An 18,697-nucleotide genomic window follows, 5' to 3' on the forward strand; every position below is an offset into this window, starting at 1 on the left:
CGACGAGTAAATAGGCGTGTGGCGTTTGAGTGGCATCGTCGTACGCCTGAGTCAGCCAAGGCGTTCCTAACTGTTTGGCTAAGACTTGCACTTGCGATTTATCTCGAGGGCTTTTAAACAAGACCACGTAATGTGCATTGAGACTGATGGTGCGATGGGCTTTACTTTGTTGAAACAAATTTTGGGTGATGTAAACGACACTGGCATTACGGTGATGCCCTTTGCGCGTGAACCACAATTTAATTTCTTCTTCGTCTTCTCCTAACATGTCGTCGAAAATGACCAAATGGGTTTGACGGGCGTCAGAGACGATGCCGTCGTCTTCTTTAGGAATGCCTTCCACAAACACGATGGAATCGCCTTGACTTTCTCGCAAAAGGCTGTACGCGGATTGCCACTCTTTGTAACACCACACGATCCGTTGAGGTGGCCGATCGATCAAATGATGTTTATGTTCGATCAAACGTTTGACGAATTCGGTTTTGCCTGAACCGCTAGGTCCAGCAATGAGCATGTTAAAGGGATGGCGAAGATACAAAGCCTCCCAACTGGCACGATCTAAGTGTTCGTCGATGACTTTGACAGTAGAGGGAGAGGGAGCAGAGACAGCAGAGGTAGCCATGGTGTGAGAAATGTCACTTGTGACACGAAAAACAAACAAGACAAGAGTTTATATACTTTTTTCAGAACACGTTTATTGAATGTTTCAAATATGAACACGAAAGACAAAAATACATACAACCCAAATAGTGATGTACAGGAATATAAAACACAGCAAAGCGATCAAAGTGGAATATAAACAAGTGTCTGTACAACATGTTTTGGGTAACCAAGATGTCCTAGGGACAGTGTGTAATGTTCTTACAGTCTCTACATGAGGTATTGTCACACAAGTGTCCTCCCGGAATGACCTTTCAGGAATGTCCATGACAGTCCTGTCCTGAAGCGAGTGGTTGTTCTCGGTGACGGGTTCTTCTGGCACCGTCACTAACACAGGTTGAAAAGTAACTTTTTTCCTTGAACAACTCTTGTGCATACTGGGCCACTTCTTGGGTCCAAGCCTCAAAACCCCCCTTTTTCCAGTCACGAACATCTGTCCAATGAGGGTGTAAGTCACAAGCTACACACACATCGTCATACACGTCTTGGGTAGCTAAAAGTTGACGAATCTTTTTTTCCTGTTGAGGTCGAGAAGTATCCAGATGAAACCGCAAGGCTTTGAGCAAAAGGAGTTTTTCGTGACCATTTAAGGCCATGGAGGTGGTAAGTACTGATCGTAAAGAGTCCACAAAGAATCGGCTGGTAAACGAAATCCCAGAAAACAAGTCACTAAGACACACACCACTTGTCGTCCCAAATTGAATGGATAAAGTTCTTGTAATAATCGATGGTAATGATCCACGGTTTGAATATGGTCATTGAGTTCCTTCCACGGAATCTGTTGGATTACATACGACATAAGTCGTGGCATAGCTGCCTGTTTTTATAGTCTCTTTGTTTCGAAAAGAATACACGTACTTTCTAGCCAGTGATCTTCGTTCTCCAGTGGGGAATGTAAATCTTGCATACTGTAACCGAAACGTCAGAGTTCGATTAGAAGTTTCCTCTTCCGCTAAGTAGATTCCACGGAAAATATGTTGGTAATCCTTTACCTCGTCTTCCTCAATGGGTTGCTCTAGGTGAATCTCGAAGTAACCAAAATGATCAACACGTGAATCATCGGGGGCCTGGAAGTATTGAACAAGGTCTGACCATTGAAACAATTTCTAACGAATCAGTTCTCTTATACCCTTCAGGTACCAGTGGTTCAAACACCGGTGACGTAACGGATGCAATTGTTCTTTACGTTTCACTTGTATTTTGACCAGCTCTCGGTAAATGCGTTCTCTCAACTCCACAGGCAAAGCACGAATGTTCTCTAGCAAAGTATCCATGAATAGGTCATACTAAATCCTCTTTGGTCTGACACAAGAAATGTACTGTTTGCACAAACATGGTTTTAATTCATTGTCGAATCTAAATCGTTTCACCACTAATCTACACATTACAATTCGTTCAGAAGTTTCCTCTTTCACTAAGTTGACATTGCGTGAAAGATGTTGGTAATTCGTTAACTCTTCCTCTGGAATTCGATGCAGTACGTTTACAATGTAGTAGATAGAATCGTCAATACCAAACCATTCCTTTTTATAACCAGGAGGTCGTTGATCAATGTCTGTCCAATGGAACACTTTCAACTCAATCAGTCCTTGTATAGCCTGAAGGTACCAGTGGTTCAAACACCGGTGACGTAACGGATGCAATTGTTCTTTACGTTTCACTTGTATTTTGACCAGCTCTCGGTAAATGCGTTCTCTCAACTCCACAGGCAAAGCACGAATGTTCTCTTGTAAAGTATTCATGAACAGATTATTATGGTAAGAAGTTACTTCAATGTCTCGGTCCCACTAAAGGTAAGTAATGACAATTCGGTGACCATCGAGCATGTTCAACGTAGGCCGAATCTTGCGGTTCCCAGTGGTGAAGTGACACACCGCAACTGAAGCACTTGACTTTATCTCCTTCGCCCAAGTAGAAAAATCCGGCTCTGGCTAATTCTTCGGGGGTCGGTCCTCCCAGATACTTAGGCCATTTTCCTTTGAACGATTGAAGACGATTTTCAAAGTCGCAGTATTCCGACAAACGCACAGGGAACGAATATTCGTCTTTCACAGGTTCGTTTCGATGAGGATTGAGTGACATGGGCAGGAGTTTGCTCAGGGCTGGATGACATCCGTAGGGGGGTAGACGTGAAGGTGAACATTCCCCTTTAAAACGAAACCCAGTAAAATGTCCAAGAGGACGAGCGGCATCACTTTCGCATCCCACAGGTTTGACACGCACAGCATCGCTTTCCATGATAGGGGTAGGGACACTAAAGTTCCCATGATGCTTTACGGCATCGCTCAGGTCACAACGTACAGCATCGTACACATCGCAAGGCTCACAATCGCACTCGTCTGCAAACTCCGTTACGCAATTACAATGGTAACCACATGGACAATCGCAGTTTCCTTCCGGACATTTTCCGTCGCAATGCCTGGGTCTTATCCATCCAGTATTAGTCACACTAGAGGAACATACAACTTTTTTACAATCCCCAAACTGGAACGATGTCTCTTTCAAAGTATTCATCTTGTTCGCTCGGTCTTGGTAGTCCCAATGAACTATCGATCTTGCCTAGGGTTCCTTTTTATATACAGACCAATACCGACGTGACCGTACGGTAAGGTAAAGTGATTGGGAAGTCGCACTCGCTTCTGGTATACAATTTGATAGACTTTTTCCAAGGGTCGACTGACGATGTGGTGAGTGGGTAAACGTACAATCTTGTTAGGTTGGTGAGTGGTCACTTTAAAGTTTCCATCCTCTCCCGATTGCAAGGCTTCTTTCAATACCCCAAAGTTGACCACTCGACTGGTACGATAATTCAGAGTCAGTCCTTTCACTTTGCATGTCGTGTGCACTTCTCCTTGTTTGTCCCGGTATTCGTAGCCGTAATTTTTGGGACCACCACTGACGAAACTTAGAATCTTGTCGTCGGGATGCTCGTCTGTCCAGGCTCCTAAACGGTCTCCTTCGATGTTAGGGTGATGTTGAATCGGGTGATGGATGTAAATGCAACTGTCCGTGTCAAAGTACAGGACGCGTTCTTCTAACAGTTCTAAAGCTTCGTACAATTTTAAGCGAGCATGGGCTGTCACGTAAGCCGCAATGATGACATTTCCAAAAGGGTCGTCTTGTACAAAGTCCAGATCTTCTTCGTAATTGACCAAGATCAAATTCTCTCGAACGACGTCCACGTGTTTCATGTATTTGGTTTTGTCGTGAATCATCTGGAAGTAGCCGGAAGGTTCTGTCAAATATTCTGTCTTGGGTAAACACGGTCGTTGTGCCATTTTACCCCACAAGCAATTTAACATCACTTTGGCAAACGATCGCCTGCCTTCGTTTTTCTCGATGTGGTCTAAAGTGATGCCTTCTTGTTCGTAGTATTTCTCTTTGAATTTTATTTGGTCTTCGGGAGTGTGACACCAGGACGGATAGCCGCTGGCTTCTTGCTTCAGTTTCAAAAAGGCATCCACGTAGTCTGCGAAAATGCCTTTCTGAGTAGGGTCACCCTTGTAGTATTGTTGTGTCTTGGGAAAGTGGCAAATTTCGTACACTTCTAACAGTTGGTATCCCATGTCCAGAGCTTTGAACAATTCTACGCTGACCCAGGTTCCCGTCAAGGCCCGTTCTTCCTGGCTGTGCTGACAAGGTTGGTCTTGGTTGCACGTTTCGGCACAAGTACGGCACAAGGGAAACATCAGTTTGCCTTGACAATGGTGAGGTAAGACGGGATGGTATAGGTTCGTGGGAGGCAAAACTTTACACTTGATCAAGCCTTCGTATTGTCGAATGTTTTTCAGGTCGATGTGTTCCGTCAACAATTGCGGGTGCCCTACAGGAAAGCGACAATATTTGCACACGTAGGGATACAGCGAACACACGTCCAAGTATTTGATTTCTTCTCCTTTCTCTTCGTCGGCTTGGTACAGCAAACAGGTGGCATTGGTCCTTCCTCCGTACAAACTATCCCTCGGGTTCAGCGGGTCCATGAACTGGTAACTTTCCACGAGGCATTTAAACTCGGGATCGGTTTTCATACGGTGATCGTACTCGTGTTCCCACATTTCCACCACTTGGTATCCTTCCTGTTCTAACTTTAGGCGCCGCTGACAAGTGTCCTGGTACAAGTCTTCCATGGTTCGTTGCAAAAACTGATTTTTAGTGCCATGGTCAGGGTAACAGACGGGACATCCGTGAAATAAGCAACCGTTAAACTCGTACACGATCTTGGGGTTTTCTAAGTCCCAGCCATCGACCGAATACGTTCCGATGGTCTTTTCGCCCCCTCCGTTGCGGGCATGTTGAATCCACTTGTCTTCCTTGTCGCACAAGTAATGTAACCAACGTAGGGCTTTGACCGAGTATTGACGTTTGACAAAGTGGGTCGTTTGAGGACTGATGACAGCCACGCTGTTTTCAGGCATGAATCGTTGTCGATACACTAAGGAACACGCTTTGGCAATGGTGCAAGCTTCTTTCAAAGGATCGACCCCTCCGTGTTCCATGAACAGTTCTCGAAATTTTCCACAGCAACGTCGTAAAATGTCCACGTCGGAACGACAATACTTTAGCATTTCTTCCTGAAAGTCGAAAGGGTCCGAGGCGTGAGCCTGGTACCAAGCGTAGAAATCTTCTCGTTGTTCGGTACGCATGTTGTCGGGGTCGTAATAGTGAACCTCAGGCAAATGGGGTAGAACGGCGTGTTGATTGGCTTCCGTATTGAAAAAGTGAGGAAAGTACCCTTTAGCCATTTCTGTCATTCCAAACGTTTTAGGCATTCGACTCAAAGGCATGGCCAAATAGCTCATCGAATCTTTAAACTGTACTTGTCCCACTTGCATGAAAATGATTTTGGCTCCGTTCAAAGTCACTTTAGGACGCTCGGTGCCTTGTTCCGTATAGTATCTGAGAAGAAATTGTCCATCGTATCCGGAGAAATTGTGAGCCATCACCGTGGCATGACGATGACAATCTCCGTAAAGTTCGATGTCCTCTTGGCTCCACGTCTTCTCGACGGGGTCTAAGACCCATTGGGCAAAATCGGCTAGCGTGTTCGGTCCCCGAAAGATTTTTTCACGCCCTCTAGGAATCTTGCTACAGTGAGGGCAATGACTGAAGATAGGTTCTTGAATGCACTTCTCGCACGCTCGATGAGCCACGCAGAAATTAGGAATGTGAATGCCGGTCTCTTGCATGCATTCGAAATCGAAAAAGATGAAATTGCCTTTCTTCTTGTGACCATCCTCTTTCTCTGGTGGGGGTTGGTATTTTTGCACGTAGCATTGGTGTTCCAAGTCCACGATGTGGTGACAAATGTGACATTTTTTCTTTCCTGAACATACGTGTGCCTTGGTATTATTGGTACGTATGACTTGTTCACACGTAGGGCACAATCTCAGAAGTTGACAAGCACATTTCTTCTGTGAACCTTGCGTTTTCAGATGTTGTTGGTAACAGGTAGGGCTAACAAACGTGCGCAGACAAGTTGAACAAGGCACTGGTTCTTCGCTCAGACAGGGTGAAGAGGCCAAACATCCTGAGCATTTCGATCCACAATGCTTGTGTTGCTCTCGATTATTATAACCATGGTCACATTTCTCACAGTAATAACCGTATCCCAGGAATCCGGTGATAGTGGTAATGGTATCGAAATGGTCATCGTGATAATAGACATGAATGTATTTTCCCTCCTTAAAGTCTTGCCCTCGAAACAACAAAGACCCGCGCACTTCTTGAGGGTGCACTTTCAAGGTGTAACGTGGAGCTAGGGCATCTTGCAATTTTTGCATCTCAGGAATGCCACAGGGTGTGTCTTTGGACAGGCCAGCTTGTTGCAACAGGAGTTCTGCTTCGTTTCGTTGTTTGGCTCGATCGGATCGTTGAATAGTTTTCCAGGCTCTTTTCCATTGTACCGTGTCGTTCTTGTTGGCATAGGTTCGTCCCACCACGATGGCACGGGCTAAACACATCTGGTCATGAGGATTGTGAATTTGGACAAGGCTACGCTTAATGCTGCGAAGGTCGTTCACCAATAACATCTTTTTGCGTCCTGTCCCTTGAGGAGGAGAGACGTGGGTCATGTCCAATGTGGCTTTTCCATCGGTGATGTCAAACTGGTCATTAGATTGTTGCACGTGTTGAATCTTGTCCATGACTTTGGAAGCGGTCAATTCTGCAGGGGTGCTAAACTCGATCCAAACAAGGGATTTCAAACCGTCGTGTTGTATGGAAAGTCTCAAGCGGTCGTCTTCTTTGGGTTGACATTGTCGCTTGAGTGCAGTGAGCAGAGAATCCCACACTCCGGTGATGAACCCTTCTGCTTTCTCTAACGGTACTTCGGACTTGAAATCTTTAAACTTCACCGTGTATTTGTAAGCCGTGGTTCTAAATTTTCCAGAGGAGCGCTTTTCCGTCTCTCGAATGGAATAGTATTTTTCAGGGTTGACTAAGGGTGGTGAACTTGGTTTAGAGGTTTCAAATTCTGGTTCACTCATGTCCTCTTCAAAATCACTGGCATGAATTTGTGCCAAGATTTCAGCCCTTGTTCGAGGCGATAGATCACGTTTCTGCCTCTTACTTTCTTCTTTCTTCTCGAATGAATGGGATCGTTTCATCTTGAAAACAAAAAGTCAAATGACTCAAGTTCAAACACCATGAGCTACTTTATAGTAATAGCAGACCAGCGTATATAAAAGGGTGTGTGTCTTATCCTTTCACTATTCATTTCACTCTCAAGCCGAGCACAACGATGGAAGAGACTAACCAGATGGAACGTTTCGTCAGAGCTTTGCGAGGGGTCATTAGAAAATTCTCTTCAGACCAGCCTACGGACTACTCTCCTTCCTTTCGAGATAAAAGTCAAGATACTTGCTATATCTGTCAGAAGAAAGGGCATTGGTCTTCAGAGTGTCCAGACCGTCAAAAAAAAAACAAAAACAGGGACTAAAAAAGACAAAAGTCAAGATACCTGTTATTATTGTAAAGAAAAAGGACATTGGTCTCCAGATTGCCCAAAAAAGAAACAAGAGGAGTCAGAAGAAAAGAAGGATTCTTCAGAAGAAGAGAGGGATTCTTCGGAAGAAGAGAGGGATTCTTCAGAGGAAGAAGAGGAAGAAAAAAGACAATTCTATTTACAAGAGGCAAAGAAACAGGAGAAGAAGAAAAGAAGAAGGGAAGAAAATGAGGAAAAGACGGTGAAGAAATTCAAAAAACAGAGAGACTAAACAAGGAGAAAGAAGAAGTCAATGAACTTTTTATTAAAGTGTTGTGTTGTGAATTGTGAATTGGATTGTAAAAAATGGAGAAAAGAATAAATGAATGATATAAGGTAAGTGTCTTTGAGTTTTGATTTTAAAATAAGAACGTACACTCAAGCACTCATACACAGACACGTACTATAAGGGTAAAATGGGTGGGGTTTTTTTTGAGTTATTGGCAAATTGAAATTGTATTTCTTTTCGAGAAATGTGGGTGGCCCTGAAAAGGGCCTTTTTCTTCATGGTGAAGGGGTGAGTTTAAGCAATCAACTTTAACTGCCTTATGCCTTTGCCACGGCCAAGGCCTACTTCTGGACTGCGTAATGTTGATGATGATGATAATGATTGGGTTGAAATCACTAAGGGTGGTACGGTAGGCTTAGTCACAGGGTTGACGTGTTTAGCTCGGGAAGGTCGTATTCTCTTCGGTCGTGATAAAGAAGTCTGATACATTTGTTTTAGACTTCTTAACTCCGCTAAAATGTCCAACAGTACCGTGACCGTTTGATTTTCACCCTCTTGTTTCTTTGCTGCTACTTCTTCTTGCTGTTGTTGCTGTTGTTTTTTTCTTACCTCTTCTTCTTGTTGCTGTTGCTGTAGGAGAAAAGTCTGTTCCGCTTCCTTTTGTCGTTGTATAAATTTCTCCAATTCTTCTTTCTGTCTCTGTCTAAAATTCTCCACTTGCGGTAATGAAGAAGGTAACGAAGGTTCCGGAACAAATTCTTGCGAGGAGAGAAAATCCACAAAATCCCAATTCACCTCTTCTGAAAGTAAGTCCGAGTTCCCTTGGGCAGTCTCCCCTGCTGGTGCACCCCAATGGATCGTTTTCTGAGTTTCCGTCATGTTGAATCACTGTCGCATGGATTGACTACACACAAGCACTAGCGAATCTATATAGACTACGTGACGTCACAGACTGCTCTCTTCGGATTGGATGCGAGCTGACTGAATTCTGTAACGCGTGTTCGGATTGGTGAATGAACTCAATCCGTTTCAATCCTTTCTGTCCCTATAAATAAGCGCAGTTCACTGCATTGATTCGCCTATTGTCGGAGCCTCAACATGTGGACAGACGTTGAATCTTCAACCCTTGTGTCAACAATGATGTTCAGGACGGACATGCTTATGTATGTCCGATCCAAGTGGACCGTTGTCCACAGGACCAGCAGCAGCCTGTGGATAAGAAGAGTCTATATAGAGAGACAAGGTTGCCTCAAGAGGACTCTGATGTATGGCCCTGCTGTAAGACGAAGTTTGAGGACAAGAAGATGTCGCAAATGCCCTTTATGTTAAGGGCATATTAACATAAACCAAAGGCCCTTTTCAGGGCCAGCCATATTTCTCGAAAAGAGATAGTCTTTCCATTGCCTACCCCTTTTTTTTTTTTTTTTTTTTAAAAAAAAAATCCCATGTTAATTTCCTTTGTCGCTATATGTTCCCACGATTTTTCTCCATGTTCAAATCCCCTTGTCGCTCAACAGTCCCACGATTTTTTTCCATGTTCATTTCCCTTGTCGCTATATGTTCCCACAATTTTTCTCCATGTTAAATTTCCCTTGTCGCTATATGTTCCCACGATTTTTCTCCATGTTAAATTTCCATTGTCGCTATATGTTCCCAAGGGGTCCTGTAATGCTAATTCCCATTGTCGCTATATTATCCCCCTTCACTACTCCTGTTGCCTTTTTTAGTGCCATGCCGGCAGCTGTTTCAACGGCACCAAGTGCGGACGCATTTGCAACAGCTGGAGCTGCAGGTGCAATCAGCACTGGTATCGCCGATAGAAGTGGAAATATACAACCGCTCTTTGCTGTATTGCTAATCGCATTCGCAGAACAAGTCGCACGCCACTTTTTTTTTTTTCTTGGCGTCATTGTAGTGTTTACGATAATTTATTTGGGTCTTGAAACGCCGCTGATTTCAGAGATATTTTTGCTATATAATTCTTTCTTGATGGTGATTGCAACATTTTAATCTGACCGGGCGTCAGAGTAACATGACGTGATGGTATGACATTATAATATTATGAATGATTTAATCACATGTTTTCCACTGGTGCATCAATGAGTCTCATACGTCCACCAACGCCTTCAAGGAACATTGTTATGTCTGACACAATAACAATGATTGCTCAGTAACTACCAGGACCAACCGGTATATCATTAACAGTAGCTCGCACGTTTCTGTCAACGACAGATTGTCTGAACAAATCTAGATGTTCCAGTGAGAAATAATAGATCGGATACAACGACGGAAAATCACGCTGAGATATACGCAGACCATTATCAATGTTTTGATCACGCCCCATATATCTCATGAAACTAAGATACGCCCGTGCTACGTTGTTTTGTTCGAAATTCATTATTGTCTCCGGATGGTTCCTGGTGTCTGTTTATTCTTGGTGAAATCGTAGACACCCTTAATTCGTCAAACACCATGGAGTTTCTTTCTTGATTTTCCAATCTTGCATTATCTTGAAATGCAGCGAATAAATGTCGTGGTGCTGAAAAGCCATGTTGAGATGCTATCTGCCATGTAAATGAATGTGCCGTGCTTGTAACTGAGTCAGTGGTCACTGTCAACCATGACAGCGTCGACTTACCACCGCTATCCATCAAAGAGAATAGCACTGTTCTTCATTGATTGATGGTGTCATCGTTGGCATCCATAATGCAAGTTTTGATAGTTACACTTTACCATCAGCTACAGCATTATCTCGCCAGATTGCATCGTTGATAGTGGCCTTTCGAACTAACTCAACCGTATTTTTGGCCCCAAAGATAACTTTTCTAACATGTGCTGAGGCAGCGGGAAGAAGAGCAGAAGCAGCATCAGCAGTAACAACAAGAACAACTGCAGGAATAGTCCCAGATTCCTAAAGAGGAGGTTTGGGAGATGGAGGCATGTGGATCTCAGTTTTCACCAGTTTTGCCCTTACTGCCAATACCAGCCCGAATGTTAGTTGTCCTAGATAGAGATACACATTAAAGATACAGGTCACCACCCAACATTCCCTTTTCATGGTTATCCCCTTCTCTGCGAAACAGAAATACTACCAAATCATGACCAATGTATTATGTGTTGTATGTTTTTGTATGTCTGTTCACAACCAATCAAAAATTAAACCCCTCGTACATTTGGTGGTAATGTGTGTATAAACACTCATACGATTGCATCCTTCCCTTTTTATTGGTAGGTAAGTACTGGTAAGTCATCCAGCAGGATGTAGGATTTTATGTAAAAAAGTGTATTGAATTATATAGAAAACTAGGTGTTGGATAGTGTATAAATTTAGGTGTTGGATAAGATATTAAAAAAAATTGGCGTTGGATAGTGTTTAAAAATAGGGCGATATATAGTATATAGCAATAGGTGTTTAGTAATATAAAAAACTCAGTGTTGGATAGTATAAGACTATTTAATATTACATTTACCATAAAAACACATACAACTTAATCCTCATATGAACTGTTTATTTTAACATTTCCCATCTGATGGCTATGCAGTTTCATAAAGATTTATCCGTATGATTGACACATCGGTGTCACTAAAGCCTCCAGATGGGAAATGTGATGTTTAAACAAACTGTCGATAGGATCAACATTGTGGATCTCTTTAAACTCCAAGATATGACATCCTATTTTAAACAATTTTCGATTATAAAGATAAATTTAACGAGAAAATTTGTTGATGTTATTGGATTTTATGGACTCGTACCACAAGATATGACTTGAACGGGATAACAGTCTCAGGGTGAACTGCTCATGCCACAAGTTGTTACCTGAACTGGATACCAGTCTCAGAGTGAACTTCGGGGAGATTTTGGTTTGGTTCGGTGTTTTATGACACAGCAACACAATTATGTTATTTAAATACCGAGACAATTTTGAGTATTGTAGCCGAACTGGGTTGATGAGGTACTTGGATAAGAATCGGTTTGGTCACCACTCCGGCAGACTAATAACTAGGCCACTGCGACTCCTGCCTCCATTCAAGGACACACGGGGTGACACTTCAGAAAAATTATACACCCCCGATCCAGCAGGGTTAGGGGATGAGTGCGGGTATGAAATCATACTTTAAATCTTATGGGGTTGGGCCGTATGCCGAGACTGTTATGTGCTTACCTGGTGCGAGACAACTGATTAAAATAGATTTTACTTTTGTGACACTTATAGCAACAAAAATGTCGTGACGTTTTGAGAAACTCTGCTCTAACTTTAGTCAAAATGTGCGTGTATTGTGTACAGGAGTGATCACAATAGTTTTTTCGTTTATGTTGTGGTTTTGTTTCGTCAGACACTAAAATTGATGTCGAAGTAAAATATAGGATTGATCTGAACTCTTACTTAATGTGCCGTTTGAACGTAAATCGAATAAAGCTCATAATAAATTGTCAGAATAAGTTAGGTCAAAATATGTTATGTACTTTTAATTTGTTTGATTTGTGTGCTTTTTTCTCCATGACTATATAATATGTATAATTGCATTTTGTGCTTGACCTTGTCCAAAATTTAGTTCCTGTTGTACCTGACCAGTAACTTTGTTTTGTAAGCAAATAATACATAGTTATAATTTCCCTACGAGTGTGTGTTAAATATTAGGATCATCATCAATAAAAGTAAACATAATTGTTTGGGTCTGGGTCTAGGACATTTTTATTCCCCATGGAATTACCTGTTGTACCTGATGTTTAACACATTCTTTATTAAAATTTTAGTAACATGTTTTATTTGTCTATAACGTAAACTTATTTCGAGAAATGAACTTTGGACCTTCATCCTGGCTCTACTTTTGTGTCTTAGTTTTTCATAGTCTTGTCTCCTTGAAACATTATTCATTCTGACTTTAACATCTTTAGCAGAATTATTCTTATTGTTGTGTTCAGTATTTGATTTGGGTGGAATTATTCAAATTATTGTTCAATGGAAATACACAGTGCTCTTCAATAGTATTCTTGGACAGAAACATTATTTTGAATTATAGTGGATTCAGACAATGACATCTTGGATTATATTATTGCGATTAACTGGAAGACTGTTTGCACATCATCACACTTCAGGCCACTGGTACATTAGTATATTCAGTACTACTGGCACATCAACGTCTTCATCGCTGGATCTTATTTCGAACACCACTGGAATTAAATTAGAACTTTATTCATTTGGACTGGTGATATAACTTTTTTGAATACTTGGAATTTAATTCTCAATACGGTAAATTCTTTTCAAGTTTTCACTTTGTATTCTAGAGAAATAAATTATTTATTGAATTTTACAAAACTTTTCTGTTACTTAGTTTAAGATAACGAAGTAGTAATAGTATACATGTATTTCTCAGACGGATGCTAAATAAATGCAGACCGTTTGTTTACTTTAAAGATATGATTATTGTGTGGGAAAGATAACCAGAAACATAAAATAAAGATGGCTGCTACTTTCGAGGACATTCTGCAAGCTAGAGATAGACTAACGGGGAAGATTTTACGAACACCCCTCGTGCAACTGAATACAAAGATGGATGACAACACAAAGGTACGATCTTGTATATTATTAATGTAAACAGTCCACCACTGTCATTTGCACATGGATGTTACATATTCTTTGTCTCTCTCTCTCTCTCTCTGTCTGTCTCTCTCTCTCTCTCTCTCTCTCTCTCTCTGTCTCTCTCTCTCTCTCTCTCTCTCTCTCTCTCTCACACACACCGCTCCGGTGGCCTAGTGGTTAGAGCGTCCGCCTCGAATGCGGTAGCTCGAGTGTTCGATCTCCAGCAGAGTCATACCAAAGACTTACAAAAATGGTACTAACAGCTGCCTCGCTTGGCGCTCAGCATTAAGAGGTTAGTGTTAGGGCTGGTGGGATTGGTGTCAGGATAATGTGACTGGATGGGACATCATGCTACATGTCTGCGGGATGATGCCCCTGTGCTAGACATCACTACAAACTGATACACTGCAGACATCGTAGCGATATGACTGAAATTGTTGTTAAAGCTAAGTTAAAAATCCAAATCATGCTCTCTCTCTCTCTCTCTCTCTCTCTCTCTCTCTCTCTCTCTCTCTCTCCACACGCACACTATTGATGTATATATAGTCCATGTAGGTCATATAATTCAATATATTTCTGCAAAATACCAGAAAAAGGTACTTTGGCGTAATGTCGCAAAAAAAATGCAGCTTTTTAATGATTATTGTTTTTTTATTTTTATACACAGGTCTGTTTCCTATAACGTGCACATGTACTTGGTGCAATGTTGAATATAATGAGTGCAGGGCCGTATTAAAGGCCTTCCAGGGCCATAATCACTAAAAATATTATGCCCCCCCCCCCGCCCACACAAAATATAAAACTCCCCCGCAAACAATGTTTAAAACAACCCACCAATGTTAAAAACTAAAAAGGTGTGAAAATACCAATGTGGCCATCATTCCAAATCAAAATACTCGTACATGCTTAATGAGTAATCCGGCCCTGCATGGGTGGGTGTGGGAAATGCGAAAGAAGAGAAACGTTTACTAGAATACGCATTCTTTATAGACAGATGGTTAAAATTATGTCTGGGAAAGCTTACATTGCAAGTGTTTCCGGGGCTTTAGACCCGAATGGGAGGTTCGATTCCAGACACCTCGCGTACTCGTTCACGTCCCTCCCCCCACCCATATGCCTAAATTTGATTTACCACTATGGTAGCCCTTTAACGACCAATATTTTGTTCTGGAATCATGCGTTTTCCCGGCTTAAATATTTTTGAACTCGTCAATGAGTCTGTCCGTGCGTGTATATATATATATATATATATATATATATATATATATATATATATATATATATATATATATATATACATATATATATATGTATATATATATATATATATATATATATATATATATATATATATATATATATATATATATATATATATATATATAAAGAATACAAAACATATGGCGAATAACGGTCCTTTCAAGTGCACTTAATGCAACAACAAGGGATCGCCTGTGTCAGGGATTGCTTAAGTGCAATAAATTGACAACGAACAGAGCAAAACTAGTACCTAGCTAGCCTGAGCGCTTTCTACTCTAAATGAGTCTTTTTCAAAGGCAAATACAAAACAGAGATAAGACAAGCAAACACCCACCCACCCCCGCAAAAAAAAAAATGTTGAGGGTACAAAACATTACATTACTTTTTTCTACTGGAATAAATGCTTGAAATGCTTTATGTTTCAACTAGTTTACTTCAGCTTGATGCGGATGCTGAAAAAATATTTGATACTGACCTAGAAATCGATGAGCCATATTGCCATCTGTTATTTTATGTAAATTTATGTGAGCGCAAATTATAACCCGGGTATTTCATTATTATAATAGTAGTTATAGGCTATTGGGTGCCTAATAAGCAAATTTAAGAATAATTGAAAAGAAAATGTGTCGGCTGCAAAAAGATGATTGTATTTGTGCGTGGTCTTTTTTAGTCATCTTGGTTTAAACCGCTTTGTTTCCATGTTCTAAGGCGGCGTTTCAAGTAAGATTCCTTTTCTTTCCTCGTTTCGGAGCTCCAGTATGGGTTGTGAGCAATTGCGATAAAGTGTTATATCACTGAAAGTGTGGCCACGGGAGGAAAAGTGTTCTGCGACTGGACTTTTGTACAGCTTCTTTGTCATCCAATCAGACCCTTCCCTCTTATTTCCGACAGAAGTTTAAACATGTTTTATTAGTGGTTTAAATGAAAATTTCATTCTGTCTTTGTGTTCATTTGTAAAGGGTACACCTTTGGGCTGTTTTCGTTAGTTTCTTCTTGGATCTCTTTCGTTTCGCATGAGAGCCTTTTGCGGATACGTTATCATTTGCACTTGAAATTAGAATAAATTAAACAAAACATCGTTTTTCGCTAATCGCTTTTCGTATTTTCTCTCTTTAACCTCCTTGCGTTTCAGATATACCTCAAACTGGAGAATTTGCAACCCATCGGTTCCTTCAAGATTAGAGGAGCATTGAATGCCATCAGGGATCTTGAATCAGAGACACTTAAGAATGGTGTCTACACCGCAAGCGCAGGAAACTTCGCCCAGGGCTTAGCATGGGCTGCGAGTATACTGGGCGTAACATGTGACGTTTTGGTTCCAGACTATGCTCCAAAGACGAAGCTTGAAGCCATTGAAAGATATGGAGGAAAGACGCACAAAATCACGTTTGACGAATGGTGGAAAGTGATTTGCAGCCACCATTACGAGGGCATGGCGGGCAGGTTTATACATCCGGTATCAGAGAGGGCTGTTATAGCAGGTAATAGTTGATCTAATGTAGTGTGTATGACCTTCACGTTGATCAACATAACATCTATTGCCAGGTTCTACCATTTTATAACTTGATGTACACTAATAAGAATACTAAAAAGACAACTTTTGAATTTACTAGCTTTAATGAATCATTCCCAGACACTTGTGCGCGTTAATGATTGTATGTTTAGATCATAAGGTCTTGTGTTACTTTTGTATAAAAAATAAGTTGATGAGTAATATATGCGTGATTTTGTTTTGAAGGAAATGGAACAGTTGGAATGGAGATTTTTGAGGATCTTCCAGAAGTGGATAGTGTGATTGTACCGTACGGGGGAGGTGGATTGACAACTGGAATAGCCACTGCTCTGAAGCATTTAAAACCATCGTGTAAGATATACGCATCAGAAGTTGAAACCGCCGCTCCGTTGGCTGCTTCACTCAAAGCAGGAAAGCCGGTGTTCTGCAATTTCCAACAGACATTTGTTGATGGTATCGGCGGGAAGTCTGTTTTGGATGAGATGTGGCCGTTTGTCAGTAATTTGGTGGCAAAGTCGCTTGTTGTGAGCATTCAGGAAGTAGCAGATGCTATCAAGATGTTGGTCGAGCGAAATCATGTTGTTGCCGAGGGCGCAGGAGCGGCTTCTGTAGCCGCAGCACTGTCTGGTACAGCTGGCAAAGGAAACATTGTTTGCATCGTCACAGGGGGAAATATAGACCTCTCAAAACTGATATCTATTCTTGAAGGAAAATTACCATAGTTTTCCTAAAATTTATCATCTTGGATGTTTTTGGAACCTTTGCCTAAATAAAATGTCCTGGCATGGAAATCAGAAAACTCTGAACTTGAGTTTAAAAACAGAATTTTCACTATTAGCCTGAAAGAAACAATCCTTCAAAAGTAACGTCATTTATTATTGGTTAAAACAAATAATAATGCTCAAACTCAAGTTCGGGATTTTTTGTTATTTCCAAGCTTGGTGATAAGTAGATACGTGTTAGATTTAGTTGTATGATTGTTGGTTTGTTTTTATTCAGGGAATTTAATGAATGATTTTGTTGACAATTTTGATAAAAATTTTTCACAGTAGTTTGAATGCTCGCGATGAATAAATGAAATGTATCAAGTAAAAACATTTCATTTCGATAGGCACAAAAAGCCGACTTCAAAAAGTGATCGCATGTCTGGTGTCCATTGTATTTATGTGACGAATTCACTATCTGCCGTCAGATGTCAGTAGAGTGATGCTTATTCGAAAATCCTGCGAGCCGCTAGCATAGGGTGTGTCTGGCAACGCGGAAAGCATGACGTTCTATTGTTATGCAAAGCTTGTTTAATCAAGCGGACGTCTACTGCCCTTGTGGTTAGAAACCAGTAGAGTTTGTGCTATATACTATGTGTAAATTCTAAGTGCAGTAATGGCATATCATTAATCTAATTTGTGTGAAATGTGTACAGTTATCTGCAGTTGTCTATATTAAATGAACACGATGTTCTAGAGAAAGGTCGGTTTTAACAGAATATGCTTTGCTATTGAGTTTGCGATGTTATCTCAGTTCTGTCGATTTATCAGTTGTCACTTGAGTGGATCAAAACAATTTGATGGCACATCACATAATATTGCCATGCGTTATAGAGGTTAAAATTACATGTAAAATCGACCGTTCTTTTCTGCTTGCTAAAACAGTCACAAAAATTAATGATTTGAAACAATAATCCTGGCAAAAAGAAATAGTATTCAAATGTGCACCAGATAACAAATAAAATTATGTGTGTGTGTGTGTGTGTGTGTGTGTGTGTGTGTGTGTGTGATTTGGATTTTAACATAGCTTTAACAGTTTTTCAGTTAAATCGCAAGATGTCTGCAGTGTGGCAGTTGATTGTGATGTCCAGCACTGGGGCATCATGCCGCAGACACGTAACATCACGTCCCTCCCAGTCACATTATCCTGATACTAGTACGATCAGTCATAACACTAACCTCTTAATGCTGAGCTCCCAGCGAGGCAGCTGTTAGTACCATTTTTGTAAGTCTTTGATATGACTCAACCGGGGTTCAAACCCGCAATCTACGGCATCCGAGGCGGATACTCTAAACACTAGACCACCGGAGCTGTCACCAAATAATATTAAATAACTGGATTGTAATTCATGACAGATAAAAGGTCATATCATTTGGTTATAGCGGCATGCCAGTCACTACTGATTACCCATGTCTTCCAAAGGTACATGTTTCCAAATGTCAGTTATACGTGGTGTTTACTTTATACCGATTATGATAACAATGGATTATCTTTAAATTAGATTTACATTTATTACCATTCTCACTCTTTCCCTCCTTCAGCTTGTGTATGTTTGGTCCTAGATTTGTTTTCAGAAAGAAAGAAGTTAACGTACGTGTTTAGAATACACTGTTGCTCTCTTGTTGCGTCATACAACAATAACGTATCTGGATTTCATATGCTTTGCAAATACAGACTACAATATGTGGATCTCAATTGTTGACAAA

At 41.0% G+C, this 18,697-nt stretch overlaps 1 protein-coding gene across 3 annotated transcripts in view; it reads left to right on the forward strand.

Moving 5' to 3' along the window:
• LOC149806213 (uncharacterized) overlaps nucleotides 1–17,177 on the forward strand; it is a 37,340-nt gene extending 20,163 nt beyond the window's left edge. For all 3 annotated transcript variants that reach the window (XM_089951158.1, XM_089951159.1, XM_089951160.1), the window contains exons 2-4: nucleotides 13,289–13,441; nucleotides 15,846–16,194; nucleotides 16,452–17,177. In XM_089951158.1, the coding sequence (XP_089807284.1) occupies nucleotides 13,334–13,441; nucleotides 15,846–16,194; nucleotides 16,452–16,948 (954 nt within the window). In that variant the 5' untranslated portion in view covers nucleotides 13,289–13,333 and the 3' untranslated portion in view covers nucleotides 16,949–17,177. The remainder of the gene's footprint in view (nucleotides 1–13,288; nucleotides 13,442–15,845; nucleotides 16,195–16,451) is intronic.
• Nucleotides 17,178–18,697: the final 1,520 nt, after the last annotated feature.

The sequence above is a fragment of the Sinohyriopsis cumingii genome, chromosome 2, assembly GCF_028554795.1.
Source record: "Sinohyriopsis cumingii isolate HCF-2022 chromosome 2, ASM2855479v2, whole genome shotgun sequence".
In the NCBI taxonomy this organism is placed as follows: domain Eukaryota; kingdom Metazoa; phylum Mollusca; class Bivalvia; order Unionida; family Unionidae; genus Sinohyriopsis; species Sinohyriopsis cumingii.